This window comes from Peromyscus maniculatus, chromosome 10, assembly GCF_049852395.1.
Source record: "Peromyscus maniculatus bairdii isolate BWxNUB_F1_BW_parent chromosome 10, HU_Pman_BW_mat_3.1, whole genome shotgun sequence".
Taxonomy (NCBI): Eukaryota; Metazoa; Chordata; class Mammalia; order Rodentia; family Cricetidae; genus Peromyscus; species Peromyscus maniculatus.
In genome coordinates, this window is record NC_134861.1 from 42115675 (window position 1) to 42137004 (window position 21330).

Here is a 21330-nt window from a genome sequence, read left to right on the forward strand (position 1 = left end):
CTGCCACATGCTCTTTAGCCTCAGGACACTGCGGCCTTAGTTCTTCTCTTGCCTCCCTGCCTGTCTCCCGTCAGTGTCTGCTATTATTTGGATATGATCTGTGCTCCCTGACTGTCGATGTGCTAAAGCTTAACCCCCCATCACATGTGGGCCTTGAGCCTCTTGAAATGTGAGCAACAGAAACCTATTTTCTTTATAGTTACCCACTCTCCAGTAAACGCAAGCAACACGAACCTTTTTTTTTTTTTTTTTTTTGTTACTAGCCTCTAGTATTTCCATTGCAGTAGCACAAGATGGACGGACTAGTGTCATTTACATTACTCTTTCTTTTAAAGCTCACTTTTATGTGTATGGGTGTTATGTCAGCATGTGTGTCTGTGCACATGAGAAGGCATCAGATCCCCTAGAAGTGGAGTTCCAGGTAGTTGTGAGGCACCATGTGAGTGCTGGGAATCAAACCCAGGTCCTCTGAAAAGAGCAGCCAGTGCTCTTAACCACTGAGCCATCTCTTCAACCCTTCTCTATATTTTAGCAAACTCAGTCCTTGATCTTCTCAGCATAACTTTGGTACCAGTTACCCCGCTTATTTCGATGCTCTAGTCACCCTTGCTTGCCTGCAGACTGAAGACAGACACTCAAGCACCTGAATAGGAATGTTTACAGTATATGTTACAACATCCCAAAAAAGGAGAGAGCCCAAGAGTGTATCCACATGTCAACTGGATGAACAAAATGTCTTCTGATACAAGGGACTCTTACTCCTCCATCACCAGGAAACATGTACTCATACACAGTCTAGAGAGGGAGGGTACGGAGACCATGCCATGTGTGAGCCAGACATAAGATGTCAGGTGTTATGAAATACCCAGAAGAGAAAAATCCACTGAAACAGAAGCAGATGAGTGGAGGCAGGAGCCAGAGGGAGGGAGCACTGAGAACTGCTTACGAGCCCTGGATTTGACTTTGCCAACGAAAATACTTTGGAACTAGAGGTGATGGCTGTACACCAGAGTTGTGTCCCAAAAGCTGAAGCCCTTGCCTTCAAACGGCTGGTGGTGTGTCACTTGATGAAAGAGAAAGCAAACTGAAGGTCTTTATTTCAAACGGCTGGTGGTGTGTCACTTGATGAAGGAGAAAGCAAACTGAAGGTCTTTATAACCGGCAACCATCTGGTGATGGGATTCTGGCCTTATGCAAGTGCTAGCAGCAATGACAATGCTAATTATCTCCCTGGGCCTCAGTTTCCCCAGCTAATTGACCAGACTGGATTACATCACAACTCCTTAGCCAGAACAGTGTGAATCAGTCACATGGAGAGCTGCTTCTGACCTCACAGAGCAATCCCGCCCTCTAGTCATGTGTCCATAGCAGGCTGGAGCCTGCGTTCCCATGCAGAAAACACTTGTTTCAGATCAACTCTACCCTCTTTTAAGACACCAGGAGACCCCGTACCTCATGGTTCCACTCTCCTAGGACCACTGTATGTAAGTCAGGACTTGAGTAAAAAAGACACCACAAGACATGAAGTGTGTTTATTAGGAAGAACCCCCCAAATACTCACAGGTGGTTCTCCCGCACACTTAGCTTAGACTAGGACACAAAAGGATATCATGACAGTCGGTTGGGTTTGCTTACATCACAAAAGAATTTTCAAGACAGTTCAATTTCAGGCCACAAAAATCACCTCTATGGCACCAACATGGAATTCAAAAACAGGCTAGACTTCCAAGTGCCCAAATGCCAACAAATGAGAGGACTACTGAGAGTCTCCAGAGCAACCCAGGCTGCCATGACGCAGGCTGCCCACACACCTGGGCCCTAGGCAATGACAGTGCCACCTACAGGCCTCTCTGCCCATTTCCTAAACACCACACCGTCCCAGGACGCACAGGAACACTATGGAAGGGACAAACAGGACTGGTTATCTCGTACCACAAACAGGCATACAGAAAACACGGGGCCAGATGCAGCCACACACAGGTTAGTGATGCTTCGAGAGGGCTCTCCCAGGCACTGAGATGAGGCTTAAAAGTACGCTGGAGTAAGCTCTGTCTTCCCTTCTGTGGTTACCACCTGGATTAGGCTTCCTGAGTTCGGCCGTTTATTCCCAGTGATCCAATCATGGAAGGTTCTAGAATAAGAAAATATATTTTACATTCTTAAAGCAAAACGCTGGGTACATGCTAATATTCATACTGGTGGCCTTGGGTGTGAAAGGTGGTTTCTGGGGGGAGCTATGAGAAAGTCACTAGACATCAGGAATATATAAACGGGTCCCCAAAGACCTCAGTGCCTGACCAGGAATTAATGTAATCATAGCTTTCACTTTTGTCCTTTTCTACATGGACAAAATGCTTCACAACACAGTAGTATGAGTTTAACTAATAAAATGGATTTTAGATGATTAACTGTAAGAGACAGATAAATGTACCATACAGGCATCCCTGAGTACCTATGGAGGTCTAGTTTCCTAGACTTCCAAGGACCCCAACATCCAAGAAGGTCACTCAGACCCTTTAAGTAAGGGGCATGCTATCTGCATATAACCCACACACATTCTCCATATATTCCCCAAACCACCCCCAGATTACTGACAGTAACTCACACCACACATCCCACCTTATAAGCAACTGTTGAACTGCACTGTCTTTAGGAAAACGACAAGGGGGGGGGGATCTCCTACTTAGTACGAAGCATTTCTTTCAGTGGTTTTGATGTGAAGTTGGCTGAATTGGTGCATGAGAACCCACAGATAAAGAAAGCCAGCTTATGCTCTATTTCTTCTCAAGTTTAAAAGAACCCAAATTCCTTCTTTAATTTTAGCAAACATGTATGGGGTACCCAAGGCAAGATATAAAAAGCAGGCTGTTGTAGTAGAATATATCAGGACTTAAAACAACTAGCTGTTTGTGGAGAGGGGTACCTAAGCCTCTGCGGAACAAAGGAAGACCCTGTTTATGAAGTTTCAAAACCAGGGAGAAAAAAGGCGCAAAATTTCCAAGAAACAGCAACAAGCAGGTAACAGTGTCTAACAGTAAAGCATTTACATTTGAGTACCCTTGAGTACCATCCACCTGAGGATCCACTGCCAGGACTTCAGACCTCTACCTGGAAAACACTCAGCTCTTAGGATGCTCTGTGGTCCCAACATGCAACCCTGTGGACTGGACTTGACAGTCAGCTGCCAGACACTCAGGCTCCTTCTCTGGATATAGTGTATAGAAAGTGTATAGTCTTCAAACCCAGAGCATTGCTAAAACAGCCTGAAATACTGTCACTGGTCATGGTCCCATCTCTGGACTAGAGTTGAGCTGGGTGTCTTTGAGAGAGACAAAGGGTCTCTGTATTCATCACACATGCCTGTCCTGCCTTTGGCCTCTCCAGCAGTGTGGAGTGGGTGACAGAGAGGGCATGCTTACCATTACGGGTAAAGAAAGTCATGTACTCACAAGCATTTCAAACAAACTTCACTCTAACTTGTCAAGTGAGTTTCAAGTGGGTAAAGTGGTTGCTAGAGGAAAGGGGTGTCTGACAGCCCTTGTCGGGGAACCTGTGCATGGGCATGAATTCAGGCCCAGCAGCCTCAATGTCGGGTCCAGAGTCTAGATACTAGGTTAATATCTCACTCAAGCGTTGTGGGAACATTGGCCTTTAAGGAGAAATGTAAAAGCAATCACAAATCAAATCATGGTGTCTTCTGCAACTCCCTTTCTCAATCAAGTATTAAAGCATAACGCCCAGCTCCCTGTGTGGTTAGCAGGCCCACAGGCCCGCAGCCATACTGCCTAAATAAGAGCCTAGGTTTGCTAGTCTTTGGGCAGGATACTCAGTCACATAAAAATAATTTTCTACGAGGGTTAAAGAAACAGGATGTGTGAGCGGAGGAGATGCCTCACTCAGTAGAGTACTTGTCACAAAAGCCTGGGGCTCTAATTTAGATCTCCAGAACTCACATTAAAAAAAAAAAAAAAAAAAAAAAAAAAGTCAAGCACAGCTATCCATGCCTAGAATCCCAGTGCTGGGGAGGCAAAGGCGAGAAGCTCTCTGGTGTTTGTGTGCCAGCCAGTATGGCAGAAACAGTGAGTTTCCGGTCCAGTGAGAGACTGTCTCATAACGTGAGGTGGAAGGGATAGAGACATAGATGTCTCAGTGGTTAAGAATGCATACTGTTTTTGTAGAGGACTCGAGTTCAGTTCCCCAGCATGCACACCAGGCAGCTCACAACCCTACATCTGTAAGTCAGCATTGACTGAGATATATGACTGAGACTTCCTCCCCATCTTCCTGCCTCAGAGTTACTCCTGGATACACTGCCGATTTATAACCAGGAGATGGGGGTTACTGAACACGTGCTATGGGTCAGCCACACTGTCAGGTGTTTAACACACACGACCACGTTTCATTCTCTGCACCGTCACCATGGACCTCATTACACACAGGCAAGCCGTCTGTGTCCTAGGGCAGTTTGCAAATATGCTCACTTCCGTCAGGCAGGGAGAAGAAAAGGAGTCAGGACTCATGTCAGGGCTAGTAATCCCTCCACACAATTGCTCTTCTCCAAATGCAGGTGCCTCAGGCTCTCAGAGCCCCAGAACCTTACCCCGCATCACTGAGAGTCCCCAAAGGGCAGGGGACAGAGACTGGAGGCTGCTTAGTCACCACCCCTTCTGTGATACTCACTCAACCAGGAACTCTAAGGGTGTCCAGGAGCTGAAGTCTGCCTCGGGCATTGATTTCCTGTTCATTGGAGTATCCAGGGTAACCCTGCAGTGTAGAGATAAGTGTGTCATTTGGGCATCGTCTTTGTAATAACAGGAGTCTAGTTCTCGAGCATGAAGAGACAAACACAGCATCAGCCTTGGGAGCCTCTGGTCCTGAGCATGACATTTACATGCAGAGATCAGACAGGATAATCAGAGACCGGCAAGCTGTCCACATTAACAAAAATCACATCTGAGGGAAATCCAATAAGGCTCTTTGTGACTCACACTAGGGCAGACAAGAACAAAACAGGGAGAGTCACATTTTACCTTTACGTCAAATACAGCCTTTATCAAAGGCAAGTACTTTATTAAGTCCGCGGGTACACTCTAAAATGCAGCAGACTCATTTCCAAGGATTTATGTGAAATAATATTCCTCAAAATATCAAAATTGTAAAGTATTATTTTTAAGTATATGGCTGCCTTCCAAGAAACTTAGGATTTTCAAGAAGAGAATACAAAATGGTACAAAACATTTGGGCCTCAGACATCAGTCAGAACAGCCCGGAGGCAGCTCAGTCATAAAACCTCCTAAGTGAAAGACTGGAAAGCTAGCTAGTCCCTGAGCTGCCCCAGGCCCTTCACAAACCGGAAGCAAGAGGCACTGAGAAAGAACATGCCATGTCCAAGGCAGCAACTTCTGCCTGAGACAGCTGAGTAGGGATTCGCTTCCTGGTCAGTTAGAAATGCACCCATAGATTCCCATGATCTCCTACCTCATTTCCCCCACACTGCTGCCCATGCCTGGCTACACAAACACACACACGCACACAAACACACACTGGCTTTATAACAATGTGAAAACAGAAAAAAACTATATAAAGTAAAATAAAGTGTATAGACACTTTGAAAGTAGGAGTAGAGAAGAAAAGAAAACACAAAAGAGGCAAAAAAAAAAAAAAAAAAAAAAGATAGACACATCCCTCAAGACGGATCATCAAAACCCTGAAATACTGTGACGGGCTGACTGTACCTCCCAGCCCAGAGTCCTAGGTTGAGACCCAGCCTGCAGTTAACAGGAGTAGGGCCTTTAGGAGATAATTAGGTCGGGGTGTGGCCCCATAGATGGACTGGAACACTTACAGAAGGGGGCTGAGGAAGCCTGTTTGCCCTTCTACCATATGCTAGCAGAAAAGGTACCATCTACAGCAGCAGTTCTCAACCTGTGGGTAGAAACCCCTTTGGGGACCAAACAACCCCTGTGAACAGGGGTCGTCCAAAACCCCTGTGAAAACTGATCAGAAAATACAGATTTTTACATTATGATTCATAACAGTAGCAAAATTACAGTTAGGAAGTAGCAACAAAAAATTATGGTTGGGGGTCAGGAACTAATAGATAAGGAACTATATTAAAGGGTCAGAGCACTAGGAAGGTTGAGAACCACTGATCTACAGGAACAAGCTCTCAGCAGACACCTACCCTGCTGGCATCCTCAACTAAGACTTTCCAGTCCATATAACTGTGATCAGTACAGTTCTGTGGCTTATAAAATACCTAGTCTAGGGCATTGTGTACAGTGACAGGAATACAGTAAGGCAGGCGCTTAAGGGCCTTTGGTGACACACACTCAAAGCACGACAGAAAGAGACTCTCAAAATGTCGATCTCGGCAGCGGGCAGGGTGTGAGCAATGGGACCTCCTGGGCACCTACGGGAGCACAGCAATGGCAGCAGCCCCGGGGGGCATGCCACTGTTCTTCCCCGCAAGGCTCTGGCACAGCTGATGGACGGCGCCCTTGGCCATGCCGTAGCCGATCATCCCTGGGAAAGTGAAGAAAACAGTTGGTTACACAGACATTAGGTGCAATTTCCTCAGCTCTCTGGTCCCTTAAGACTTTAGCCACAGCCATACCTGGCATCCCCCAAGCAGGGCACCATCACTAGCCCTACCAAAATAACAGCAACCAGAGAAAGGTAATGATGGGACGGGTGGGCGTGGGTGTGGCCTCTGGCCAGTTCCTATGAATGCAGGTTTTTAAAGGGCACTCATGTCGACAGGCATTCCGCTTCTTCAGGTGGCATGGAGAAGTACAAAAGGTCCTAGACTGGGCACTTCAAAAGTGGGGCTCTCACACCTGTTTTCCGGATGACTGAAATGGTCACAGATTGTCTAGCCTTGCTTGTTCACGTGTACACCCAACCCATCAACGAGGCTGCACTGAGGACCAGAAATCAGCCAGGAAAAGCCGGGGAGGCCACAGAGGTCAGGTGGTGTGAGGGACTGCTGAGCTGATGAGGACACGGCTTGGCATAGGACTGGCTTGACTCAGCTGCCTGCCCGGGGCATAAAGGAAGGTGTTTTCCCACTCTCCCTTCTGTTCCTCACTAGTGCAGTTATTCACACTGTGGAGTAGAAATCTACTGTCCATCGTGGGCATTCCCTTCCTTATCCAACATGCAGAGCAGCAGACTGCGTGTTCTGACATGGCTGTCTGTTACAACTCTGACCTTGACATAATTTCTCTATGATCTTCATGCCCATCGCCATCATTCTGCTGCCTAGAAAGGCTAGCTAGTGCTTAAAAAGGACTCCTTGCTTCCAGGCACCAAACCCCCTTAACCCTCATCTGTCATTGAGCCTCCTCTGAGCAAGAATCCCCGGATTCAGTGCTAAGCATATGAAAATGCAAGGCAGCTCCCTGACTCCAAGGGCGAAACCCAGGACCCAAGTTGAAAGTCATGGCTAAGGACACGACACGCAATGATTCCTCAGCACTGTGAGTCAAGGAGAATCAGTAGTCCTCCCAGCCACAGCCATCACGACACGTGAGTGCAGGTAGCCCTGGAGCCCCGAGGCATCAGTCCCCCTGGAACTGGAGTTAGAGGTGGTTGTGAGCTTCCTGATGTGAGTGCTGGGAACCCAACTCAGGTCCTCTGCAAGAGCATCATGTGCTTAAGCCACTGAACCATCTCTCCAGCCTCTGTTTTTTGAGACGGGTTCTTATTATATAGCCCTGGCTAGACAAGAAGCAGCCACATAGCCCTGGCTTGGCCTCAAACTTATGGCAACTCTACCTCTGCCCGTGGATTACTGGCATGAGCTGCCATGCCCAGCCTCAGAAGGAGGTATTCAATACATCTTTTAAATTACATTTATTTATTTGTTTGTTTGTTTGTTTATTTTGTATGCGTGCATGTATGTGTGATTGGGCATGTGTGCACATACCATAGCACATGTATGGAAATCAAAAGATAGCTTGAATCAGAGGATAGCTTGTGGAAGTTGTTTCTCTCCATCCACCACATGAGTCCCAGGGATCGAATTCTGGTCATCAGGCTTGGTGGCAAGTGCCCATCTCCCCAACCCTCAATACATTTTTTATTCATATGAATGTGATGGCCATGGAGGCACACACCTGCCATCCTAGTAATTGGAGTGTAAGTTCAAATTCATTCCAGACTACACAGGATGAAGCCCTCTCTAATATACAAATATCTGAATGGAAATAGTAGTATGGTGTGGATGCCCACAAGAACACACACAGAATACTTCCAAAAGGATGTCTGACGTCTGCAACTGACTGTACCTAGGAAGTGTCGTAGGGATCGGGCACTTGAGCAGATGATAGTCTCCCTATTAAATGTGTCCCTAAAGCACCGTATGAATGTTTCCTACACACACTGGTTAAAACAAGCTAATAAAAAGTACATGAACGAAAATAATACACTGCCATCCCATTTTCTCCCTTAAGTTCTATTCAACAGACTCTGGATCCTTGGTCATATCTGCTCCTCCACAGACTGTTTGCAGGACAGACTCTTCTCTTGGCCCTCATTTTCTGCCCTTGAGTTGTCCAGGACATCTGCTTAGATGGTAATTGACCAAGGTGTAATGTGCATTAACAGCTGCACATATTCAGGGCATCCATTTGAGCACATCTTGACATTGGCGCAGAGGCTGCCTCAGGCTTCCTCTCCCCCCACAACTCACTGAGGCTCTGCTAACTCAAGTCAGTGATGCTGTTGTCATGGAAGGCCCACAAGTTCAACAGCTGAAGAGGCAACCTAAGTCTAGGGAGGTGGGATTCACAGCCCAGTCCCGGGACCAATCACTGACCAGCTTCAGCAACAATGCTGATTACCAAAGAGGGTCAAGGTCTCAAGAAGCTACTTAGAGGAGTATTTCACCATCCTTCACCTAAGCCAGTGGTGGTTTAAAAATACAACTCAGCAAAGTACAGAGCGCTCTCTACCTTTTCATTCCAACACTGTGAAGGCCAAAAAGCTTTGGGAGGAAAGAAATGAGCAACCAGCAACCCATGGCTTAATTCAACAGAACAGCACAGATATGAGATCATTTGCAAAATATAAAAAAAAAAAAAAGTGCATACAGCTACGCTGGACACTTTCTTCCAACTTATAACGTGATCATAGAGTCCCTCAAGAGTGGCTTCCAACCACAGCACAGAATGGCTGCCAAGCAGAAGGATCATTAAGATGAACCATCATGTGGAACCATCTGTACTTGTAAACCAAAGGAAACGGGAGCCTGCTTTGTCCTTTAAAAAACGAGTCTTTCAATGCTGGGGTTTTGTTTTTGAAATGTCAACCTATTACTCATTTCTCTATTTACTTTCTAGTGCCTCTGCCCTATGTCACTTTTAATAAAAACCAGCTCTGAACCAGACAGACATCTAACATTTACACAGCTTTAATTATTGCAACAGCCACAGACCTGTTAGATCTTATGCTCTACGAAACGAGATGAGCAGCAAGAAATTACTAATTAGCAAGAGCCTCATGGTTCAGTGAGTTACATTAAAACTGAGAAGGTGCCCCAAGATCTCTACCACTCACATTCAAAGAAGCGTACCTCTTAAAGCCAGGCAGTACACATAGGACTTAGTGCCCACCCTCTGTGGCCCTTACTTAAGTCCCTTTAGCCTTGGCCCTAAATGAATGTATGACATAAAATGCACCCCGCACCCCAAATTTATATTTTGTCATAATCTCCCAATAATTCAGAAAATTACTGTATTTAGAGACAAGGTCTTTAAAGTGGTAATTAAGTTAAAATGAGGTCATTAGGGTGCAACCCTAATCTAGAAGGGCCAATGTGCTTCTCAGGGGTAGAACTTAGGACCCAGACAAACAGAGGGATGATCATCTAGGATACAACAAGGCAGCCATCTACAAGCCCATGAGTAAGGCCTCGAAACCAACCACACCAACATCCTGATCTTAGACATCTCGCCTCTAGAATCGTTAGGAAACATGTGTCTGTTAATTGAGTAGGCCAAGGCACGGCAGGCCCAGCAAAAGAATACAGGGAATAAGAATGCAAAAGAAAGAGTCTTCATGATGGAATGGAAACAGCTCACAATTTAGAACTGATCAGGGGTTTGGTTCAAAGTATATTCACTACAGATTCATTAAATAAATCTGGACAATTTATTTAACTCTCCAAATTTGCTTTTCTAACCAAGGAATTGAAAAGGTAACAATGATGCCTACACCATGATTCAACAAAAATAAATGTGAAGTGGAAAGTATATATAATAATATGATGTGATACTGTAAGACCTACCATGTGGTAGGCACTATGTGTCAACAACTCTGTGGTTGCTCTTAAGTTAGGTAATATTGTCATTGTTTTACAACTAAAGAAACTGTGGCAAACATTTGACCAGAGAATCAGGGTCGAGAATCTGCCTGCCAAAATATTTCCCTGAGGCCCATGATTACAATGTAATGGTAAGATGTGAGTGGTAACCAATCTACATCCCATTTACTGTTTATCCATCTATTGATCACAGATCATAAACCAGACGGGGTGCCAAATTACAGTACCATGAGCTGGGGACAAATGCAAACAAGAAGATTAAGACTGCTCCCCATAAGACGACTCTGGCATAAGAGAAATTAAATCTCCCCAATAGGAAAGCTCCTGAGAGCAGGAAGGGAACCGCACCTCCTCAACCCAAGATGTATGCAGTAGCCCCAGCAGAATTCACACTGCACAAAATGAAGGCTTACCAGGAGTCCCATCCAAGGCAGCTTTGGCCCCAGCCAGGGTCAAGAGGCCTCCTTCCTTCAGGTGCTTTGTGGCCAAGTGGCTGGAGATGGTGGATGTCCACATACTCTGCTTCCACATCAGGTCACAGTTTTTAAAGAGTGCTGGGAAAAGGGCAAAAAAAATGCAGGCTCATCATTCCCAGAGAAGAACCCAGAAGGCAAGTTCAACTCACACTGCCCTGCACGACAAGAAGCCCTCCAGGCCCTGCTGGTCTACCAAGGAGGTCTAAAAAAAACAGAACAGACCTCAGTGGTCAGAGGCACAGGTTTAAACACAGGTCATGCTGTCCCCTGGGTCTCAGCTTCCTCACATGCTAACTGCCAAAATTTCAGCCAATAAATTTTAGCAAATAAACCTGGGGTCAACAGACTCACCAGACTGACATGGCTTCAAAAATGGTTATACTTTATGAAGGCCGTTAGATTTGTAAAAGGGACTTCTATCCCTATTCTGGCTTCTACCCCTGATAAAAATCCATGCAACGATCACCCTGCGGCCATAAAGAGGGTTTTTACAGAGTTACATTTTCATGGATGAAGTTAATGAGAGCCTTTAAGAGTCTGTAAAAGAGAGCAGGAACAGCAACCATTTCACAGCTGCCTTAGCCCTCTAGCCATTCCAGAGACTGGAAAGGAACAGGTGGTAACACATGTCGCACTGTCAGCCCCCACCTCCCCGGTTCCCAGGCTCTCTTCACAGCCCACCCTCCTCTGTGGGATAATGCTGAAAGAAAACTCTCACTAGACACCGAACGAACTTCAGCCCTGGACTTCCCAGCCTGCGGAACTGGTGAGTAGTCAAGCCCTACAAATTACCCACTGCTATCATCACGAATCAAATGAAGAGGCAGAGCTGGGGCCAGGATCCCAAAAGACAAACAGAAAGCCAGCTGGCCTGGTGCCTCATCTAGACCAGAGCCGCGTCAGCTAGACAAAGAGCAGGGCAGAAGCAATAATTAACTCGGGAAGGGACTCACACTTGGATTTGGCATTGCCCCCGGCCCATCCTCCAGCCACACAGAGAATCGCGTCTACTTTCTGGTCACCCAGGAGCTTTCCAACCTCAGCAGTGACCTTAAACAAAAGAGGCAAAAGGTGAGCTGAAGCAGACCTTGTTTTCTCTCTCCCTTCTTTTTAAGCCAGTTTACAAAGTACTTCACAATTGGCTGGGGAAATTATATGGAAGAAGTTCCATGCATTTTGGACCGTGACACCAACAACTTTTTAATATGAATTTCCTAAGGGGGGGGCCTCTATGTGACAATTCTAAAAGGCATGAGCACTTCCTGAAATCTAAACATAAAGAAAGGGGGGAAAGGGGCTTAAGAAAATCACTAGAGCCGCATGACAAACAAGTGAGGTTCTGGTATGTTCCTTTCCAAATCTTCTTCAGGAATCACAGGCTCCTGATAGGAGAAGGTTCCATTCCACTCACCCCACCCCAACTCCAAACAAAAACATTGGGGTTTTTTTGTTTTGTTGTTGTTGTTGTTGTTGTTGGTTTTGGTTTTGTTGTTGTTGTTGTTATTTTGAGATAGGTTTTCTCTGTGTAACAGCCCAGGCTGTCCTGGAACTCACTCTGTAGACCAGAATGGCCTCGAACTCACAGAGATCCCCCTGACTCTGCCTCCCGAGTGCTGGGATTTAAGGCATGTGCCAACACCACCCAGCACAAAAACATCTTTAACAAAGAAATATCATTAAGAATCACAAGAGCAAGAAAATGAGAGTCATTGAGAAATGCTAGTACATGCTGAGTACATGGGGTTAATTTCAATGGTCTCTATGTTTGAAATGTTAAAACCTTGAGAAGATATCCATACACTCTCATTATCGTTCATTAAAAGGGCAGTCTGGCATGCAGGCCATGCTGGCCAACCATTGTGGCTCTTATTGGCTGGAATGTCTGAGGTAATGCCTCTGAAGTGTTCAGTATGCTCTCTCTTTTGAAAACTCGTACCAAGACCCGGAGTCTCTCCAACAACATCTCCATTGAACTATTACTTCTTTTCTGAAGCCTCAAACTGTTCCTTCAAAGGGAATGTCCAGCCAGTGAAAATCAAGCTTTTCCAGAGAACCACACTTAATGCTTTCCTTTCATGCAGATTCTAGAATCCTGTGTCTTTTACCTACTCTGACTATATTATTTGTTGACCTTCCTCCTATGACCTTGAACAATCTTAGAGCCCCCCTCCCCTTCTTTCAGAAGCCAAGTCTCTCAGGCCAGAACCTAGACCAGCAGTCCTCAACCTGTGGACCATGAGCCCTTTGGGGGTCAAACAACCAGTTCACAGGGGTCATCTAAGACCATAGAAAAACACATACATTTACATTAGAATTTACAACAGCAGCAAAATTACAATTATGAAGTAATTTTATGGCAGGGGGTCACCACAACATGAAGAACTGCATTAAAGGGTCCCAGCATTAGGAAGGTTGAGAACCACTGACTAGACCCTGACTGCCAGAGGCTGCATCAACTCCCCACATCTGGACGAGTACAGGAGCCATGCCACGCTGCCTACTCTTCAAGGGAGCACAGAACAAGCAGCAGCTATGGACCATCTGACTTTAACCTACGCTTCATTCATGTAATAAAGTAAGGCAGTTCCAAATTGCAGCCTCTTAAACTTCTAGAGTCAATTCTATTCTTAGTTCTGCATCTCTTCCCCCTGGTTGAATGTCTTGACCAGGGGACCAATTTCACATGCACTAAGACTAACTTTTCTCTTCCGATGCCTCAAAATTAAAATCCAAGTATCATGTAGTTGACTCTGAGACTCACAATGAGATGAAGAGAAGTAGAGATCTTAAAAAGCTAGGATTAAAATAACACATTTTGCCCTGCTGACACATTCTATCTAGTCAAGGCTCAACATTCTATTTAGTCAAGGCTCAACATTCAAAAACCTATATGGTGGCTAGCAGGATGGTTCAGCAAATAAAAGTGTTTCCCATATAGACCTGTTAGTTAGTTTAGCCCCTGGATCCAGGGGTGGGAGGCAAGAACTAACTACCAAAAGTTGCCCTCTGACCTCCGTACATCAATTACAGCATTTACGCCCACTTTAACACTCTTAATCATTCATTTGCCTCCCTTTCTCCCGCCTCCAGTAACAAAACTAACAATAATAATGATGAGTAAATAAACCCACATTGCCGTCAGAACGTATACCTCAGAACTGAGGAAATGCTGAAGGCAGAACCCACACTTGGAAGGACTACGGCTCTCCAAGCCCACGCATTGCTCTTCTCCCGAGTTTCCGCTTTCACTGCTTTATCCACGTGATTGCTTTGAGGCAGGTAAAAGCACAACCATAAAATCCACTGCCCAGGCACAAACCATAGCTAATAGCTTTTGCCACTCTCCTACCTGCGTGACCTTAGGCAAAGACCAGGAACTCTCTGAAAGTCTTTCCCACATCTGTGGTTTAAAACAGCCAAGGAACACGAATCGTTGAGACCACCAGAGAGAACACAGCAAGGTAGACCCACATACAGATTGAGTTCGTATCAGGGAACTCCTGGCCTAACTCTAGCACTAACTAGCTTCTCAGACTGTCACTTACTGGCTGAAACCTAGTGACCCCACTGTGAAGTGGCCCACCTGCCTATCCAGGAGTCCCTGAAAACAGAGTACAACACACAGGGAAGGAGGCAGGGATTTCCTTGAGAATGAGGGTGGGAACACTGGCCTGAGTCCTCCAGGCAGAGGATCAGAAGGGATCTTCCAGAGGGAGGACCCACTTAAGAACCTCTAAGATACTCATACTAAAACATCCACCAAAAAAAAAAAAAAAAAAAAAAAAAAATCCATCCAGATGGCAATGGTGGTCCTTCTGAGGAGCAGCACTATCTTGGAGGAAAAGGCAGAATTACCATTTATTTACATATTTCTAAAGTTCTATATGGTTTCCTATTTCACAATTTGCATATAATTTCATAACTGAAAATAATATATTGCTAGTATTTATCTTTGAACAAGGTTAACTTCACTTTTCAAAATATATCAGATAGACAAAGATGTCTAACCACACTATTCTTGTTAAATAGTAAAACCAAACAAAAAATGAACTTAATTAAGAAAAAAGACTGAGGCATACAATAAAGAGAAACTAAGTAAGCCATAGCCAATCAGCAAAATAAAATATTATACATCAACAAAGCATTTACGTGAGATAAAGTATTTCAACTAAAGGGTAAAGTTTTAAAAATCTAACATCAATATAAAACATATGACATGCAAAAGCAGTTATCACACACAGCATGCAAAATAAAGACAAAGAAACATGCCAAAATAAGCTAGTCAGAAATGGATCCTAAAACTTAGCTTTGTTTTTGCTTTTAGTTTTGTTTTCCGCTTTTTCTAAGTTTTCCTTGGAGGATTTGGGAATTGGCAGACAAAGGACACAGCCAGAGAAACCCACCCTGGGCCTCTCCTGTCACAGTGAGGGGCCTTTTAGAATTACCTGGTCAGCCTGCTCTGTAAATGAGTCTGTCATTTTAACAATGACACTGGCACTGGCCTCTTCATTCTCCACCACGTCGATACTGGCGACCCACTGGAGCAAGAAAAACAGTTTGGGGTGACAGTCAGTGAGTTGTTACTTCTCGAAAGAGCTACACCCAGAATTGGGAACAACAGGGAAAGTGAAGAGGCTCAAACTGAAATGCATGGGACAGAAAAATGTTCCAGTTTGCAACTTGGGATTCTGAAATATTTGCATATACTTATCTTGGGAATAGGAATGGAGTTTAAACACAAAATCCACATTTCATATGCACATTTCATATACATTGTATACTCGGTCTAAAAGAAATTTTACATGGTGCTTTTAATAATCTTGAACATGCAATAGGTTTCATGTCATGAAACTTCTCAGCTGGGGCATCCCATAGTCCTTAAAAAGCTTCAGATTTAGAAGCATCTCAGATTTTTGGATGCTTACCATGTAAACAAAAAGCCACTAGAGAAAGGAAATAACAACTGATCTCCCAGGCATCCTTCAGGGGCCACTGACTACGGCTGACCCACCTCCTACCACACTTCATTCACCCCAAGTCATGGTGTTCCTTCCTCTTCCTTGCTGGACTCTGAAGGCCAAACTCTACATGTACCTAGAAACACCCGAAGTCAGCAGAGCCTCTGTAAAGAGCCCATAGTGAGAACCAAAGGCTTTGCTGGCCTATGATCTCTGCCACAAATACTTAAACCTGCTAGCACAGGAGTCGGCTACAAACAATATGGAGGAGTGGGGCCTGGATGAGCCATCCTTGCAAATGCCAGATGCCGAAATATAAACTACACACGCCACATGTTGTTATTCTTTTTATTTTATAAAACCATTTCAAGCGTAAAACCCTCCACAACTCTTGGGTGCATAGAGATGGATAGCTGTCCAGTTGTCCTATGGAAGTCGCCCCAGCTCTGCAGTAGACAGATGGGCCTTCAGTGTAGATGCCCAACTCAGGTACTAATGCTGGCTCAGCCATAAAGTGCCAATCTTCCTCATCAAAGAAAGCAGGTGAATGATTAACAGGGTTAGTAAGAATAAGAACAAAATGAGATGGAGGATACTCACTCCTAGCATCACTGAGTTTGACTGCAGAAACCTCCAGGGTCCTTCAGGCTGAAGACCCCAGAGGTCAGTATCTATCTTTAGCTGCAAGTACAGCATCATTCAACAACACTCATTACCTGTATACCACAAACCATGGGGAATAATACTGAGACAAAGTCGGCTCCACCCCAGCCCTCCCTAGGGTGCCAAGAAGGAAAGGGAAACAGAATTGGGGGTAAATTAGCACAGCAGACCCAATGCAAAGGCCAAGGAGGGACCCTGGCTAGTAGCTGGCTCCCTGGCTCATGCTCAGCTGTTTTCTTATGCAGCCAAGGCCCAGCCTGCCTAGAGATAGTGCCATCCATAACAGGCTAAGTCCTCTCACATCAATTATCCATCAAGATAAGCTCTCAAAGACACGGCCACAGGCGAATCAGCTGAGCAACTCATCCACTGAGGTTCCCTCTTCCAGGGTGACTCTAGGTTGTCAATGTGACAATAAAAGATAACCAGTGGAGGGGGGGGGGGATCAATGAAGTCAGAGAAAGCTGACAGGTAGGATACAGGGCCCAGTTGAGGCAGACAAAGCCACACCTTCAATGCGGCCTTTGTCTCCACCCTCCATCTTCGCAGATCGTGAAAGACACCCCAGTCTTCCAATGTTCTAAACAGATAGTGATATTATTTTTGTACCACACTGAAGCCAGGACAAACTCCTGGGCCCTTCTCTCGATCCCAGGGGATCCCTTGCAGTAGTAGGCTGCTGCTTCTGCTAACTAAACTCTCAGGAAGGTGCTCCAAAGCCCCAGGGCTGACTCTAGGACAAGTCTCCTGTGCTGAACCATGCTGATCCCTGCTAAGAGGCTGGAGCCAAGATCAGCTCCGTGCCCATTTGTCCTCTGGGAGTGGACACCTGACTAGGCAAAGTAGTTGAAATATCCTTAACTAAGCAAAGATGTCAGCAGCTGCGGACTTGAGCCTTCGACTGCCAGATCCAACAGGGCTAAAGCAACACGGGTAATAAAATTTAGCCGCAGTATTGGTGACAGCTAGCATTTAAAAGGCTTTTACGTGTTATTCCATTGAACCATCACGATCGACCCAAAAGTAAACAAGAACATTATCGTCACTTTTATTTTACTGGGAAACTGAGACTAGAGGGCGTTAATCAATTCAAGGTCACTGGGCTAATAACTTCGGGCAGCCCAACTCCAGAGTCTCCCTTCTGCCTCTCCCCTCCCGAGTCATGCTGGACCTTCTGGGCCTGGAGGAAGCCTAAGGAGCACCTACACCACACGCTCCCTGCAGGGCAAAGGCTCGACACCTCTGGCCTAGAACAGACCGGAGCTTGCGAGCGTAGCCTAGTCAAGGGTGCACAGGGAGGGTAATCCCTCCCACCCACCCCCTTCTCCAAGTGTCTGCCGCTCGCAGCGGCCGTCCCGCAGCGTTACCCAGTTGCGGGCTCGGAAGGCCTGCACGCAGCGCGAGCCCAGCGCGCCCCGGCCGCCGTACACCAGCACCCGGCGCGCCTCGCCCGAAGCTGCCATTCTTCTCCTGACAGGCTCCCGCGGGACGTACGAAAGACCAAGCGCGATCGCACTGCGGTGGCAGCGGCTATCCCACGCGGAACTCAAGTGGGTTGCCCGCCCCTACCTGCGCTCCGCCCCCGAAGCTCCGCCCCGGGAGACGGAGCCATTGCCGAGCCACGCCTCCCACTTCGGCCAATAGGAGGGCGCCAGTTGGGGCGCGTGATCTCGACTGTGCCCCGCCCTAAGGCGGAGATACATTAAACCACGCCTCCCCTCGGTGAGGGCGGAGACTCTCAGCCGCCTAGGTACGCGCTCTCTACTGCGCCCCGCCCATCTGCCCCGCCTCCGCCGCCCGTGAGCCAATAGGAGCGTAGCTACCTAGGCGCCTGCTCTACATTCGGCCCTGTGACCCGCCCTCGCTTGTCGGCCAGTAGGCGCGCAGCACTTTCTAAGCTCGGAACACTACCAGCCTTGTGGACAGCAGCAAAGTTCCGCCCTCAGGCAAGCGATCTTTTAGGAGCGCCACGCCCCAGCCAGGAACACGAGTTCAGTGGTGCAGAAGCTAAGTGGCTGAAAGTAATTGCAGACACTTAGTAGACCACCTAAAATATTTTAACCCCCAAATAAAAGTATGAACTTTGCTTGACCCCATTGCCTAATAGCTGTGTGGCCTAACTAATTCCTTCAGTTCTTCTGTGCCTCAGTTGATCCTCGCTAATAAAATGTGAATAATAGTCTGTGCCTCTAAGAGTTGGAGGAAAGAGTGTGAAAGGTACATCGAGCAGTGTGCGGCTATCAGTATTAGTCTTATCGGTACTGGTTATTAAAATTTACTGAACCTCTTAGACGTCTGTTACATTTTTTCCAAATGGAAGACAAATTGTCTATCTGGGGATGCATTTAAAGGTGAAAATCTGCCAAAACAGTGATACAAAATTTGTAGTGCTCTATAGTTTAAATGTTTCCATTTCTGGAATTCATGCCTTTAAAACAGAGAATATGGTGGGGAGTTGTTACTATATTTAAAATAGTATTAGTAGATAGCACAAGAGGCTTAGTCTGGTGGGAGCACAAATTTAGCTATGGTAAGTTTTAGGTCTGTCCTTACACCTCTCTGGCTACGTGTAAGCAAGGGTTATCCTGGATCTACATTTGAGACCCACCAAATGATGCCAACCTTCCCCCAACAGATCCTGTGTCACCCACCATTGGTAGGTTAATGATTTCTGCTCATGAGCACAGAGTTTCTTAACAACTGCACTGCTGACCTTTAGCACCAGATAACTGGAACTGAGAGTGGCCGGTCTGTTTATAGTACTCACAGCATCTCTGGACTCTAACCCTAGGAGTCAATAGCAAGCCCCTGCCCCCAGTCATAAAGATCAAAACTATCTCTAGCCAGGCCTGGTAGCATAAGCCTGGAATCCCAGATACTGAGGCTGAGGCAAGAGGACCACGAGCTCAAGGTCTCCCTGGACCACAGACTGAACTCAAGGCCAGACTAGGTAACTTAATGAGACCCTGTTTCAAAATAAAAAGAGTGCTAAGGATGTAACCCAATGATGAAGCATTTGCCTAACATGCCCAAAGACTTAAACTCAATCCCTGGAGCCAGGGGGAGGGAGAAGAAGGGAGAAAAAAACACTCTAAATATTGCCAAAGTTTCCCTGAGGGGTAAAGATCACCTTGAGCTAAGAACTGCTATCTGTCTCTGCTGTAGCCTTCGGAAACAGATAGTATATTGAACTTCTTTGTGCACCTCCAGCCCACAGGATGCCTTGTAGACAACACAGTTTTATCTGTAACAGGTGAGACCTGAAGACCTATGTCAGCAGACATCAGGATGTGGCTGGCAGAACATTCCACTGTCAGGAGCTGCATTACCATCCAAAATAGAATTGTTGAGAAACCTAGAGGGAGCGAAAGGCACATTTATGTAGTGCCCTCCTCGTGGCAGACAGTTTTAAGCCATCTATGTGTACAAGTTCACTTTTCTGCACACAACAGTCCTATGACTGGCTGTAAATACATGGGAGTCTCAAACACCTGCCTAAGAGAGTTACTTTGAATCTGGTCTTTGATAGCTGGAATTCCTCTCAACCAGCACTTGAGTCAGCACGGCATGAGCTTGCTAGAACTCAGGCATTAACTCATAGAGTTTTTTCTGAAAGCCCTCAAAACATTGAAAGTTGATATAAGCCCATCATTTAACACAGAATTGTAACTCCAAGTCATAAGTACATCCTATCTTCTAAATATACCTTTAATGTTAAACTAAGAATATCAGCTAATATTATTTGTCATATATTAATACGCCAAATAGTCTTCAAGGGCTCTTATATGCATTGTGTCATTTGTTGGCAGATAAACATTTTTTTTATTTCCAGGCCACTGTGGTAAAGATAAGCCATTGTATTTCAAAGACCCATATTCCAGCCCAGTGTCTCCATTACTTTGCCCATAAGAAAAAGAGTGGCCTGGCCCACGGGGTTGCTGGAGCATCAGAAATGCAAAATCATACACTAAAGCCCTTTGTTGTCTGTTAGAGCTCCCTACAAGCTTCAGAAATACTGCTCTTTCCATTATGGAGAGGCTACTTTAGTGAGTCCCCTCATGAGCAGGACTTCTCTTCTATAACATGTCGCTTCTATTACATGTCCATATCTCCAAGAAAATCTCAGGTTCCTACTGACCAACAAATGTAACTTCAGAAGCCCCTCCAGCTATAGGAAACATTGGAAAGTTTATTGAGCTGCCTTTGCCCAATTTTGCTCCATACATACATGGATGGATGGATGGATGAATAGATAGATAGATAGATAGATAGATAGATAGATAGATAGATAGATAGATGACAGATAGATGATTGACAAATGATAGATGAAAGATACATAGATGTATAAATAGATGATTGATAGATAGATAGATAATAGGTAGGTAGGTAGATAGATGATACATACATACATACATAATACATGATGGATGGATGGATGGATGGATGGATGGATGGATGGATGGATGGATGGATAAATAGGTAGATAGATGATATAGATAGGTGATAGATAGATAGATAGATAGATAGATAGATAGATAGATAGATAGATAGATAGATAGATAGATAGATAGATAGATCTATCTTGAGTTTTTGATAACTTCTCAGCCCGGCAGGTGCCTTGCTCCTATAATCCTAATGCCCAGAAAGCTAAGGAAGGACTTCCTGCAAATCAAAGTCTGAGATGCATTGGGAGGATGTACAAAAAGAAAAAGAAATAAAGGTGTCTGGCCCATGTCAGATGCCATGGAAAAGTGGGAGCAGGGGATAGGATGTCCCTGTGATCACAATAAACAGATTTCATGTTACCGTTCATCCAGCAACAAATCCATACAGTTCTAATTCATACATTTCAATTTAAGCCTTATGAACCAGGGTTGATTAATGGTATTGGTAACAGTTCCAGAGA

The 21330-nt window shown here is 45.5% G+C and overlaps 1 protein-coding gene across 1 annotated transcript; it reads right to left on the minus strand.

The window, feature by feature from the left end:
* Positions 1–1517: 1517 nt before the first annotated feature.
* Positions 1518–18210, minus strand: Qdpr (quinoid dihydropteridine reductase). The gene is made up of 7 exons (XM_006981645.4): positions 17792–18210; positions 15249–15341; positions 11757–11853; positions 10741–10881; positions 6417–6525; positions 4681–4764; positions 1518–2131 (listed from the first exon to the last, which is right to left on the minus strand). Exons 1-7 carry the CDS (start codon positions 17885–17887, stop codon positions 2026–2028), a joined length of 726 nt encoding a protein of 241 aa, XP_006981707.1. The 5' UTR covers positions 17888–18210; the 3' UTR covers positions 1518–2025.
* Between the last annotated feature and the right edge of the window lie 3120 nt (positions 18211–21330).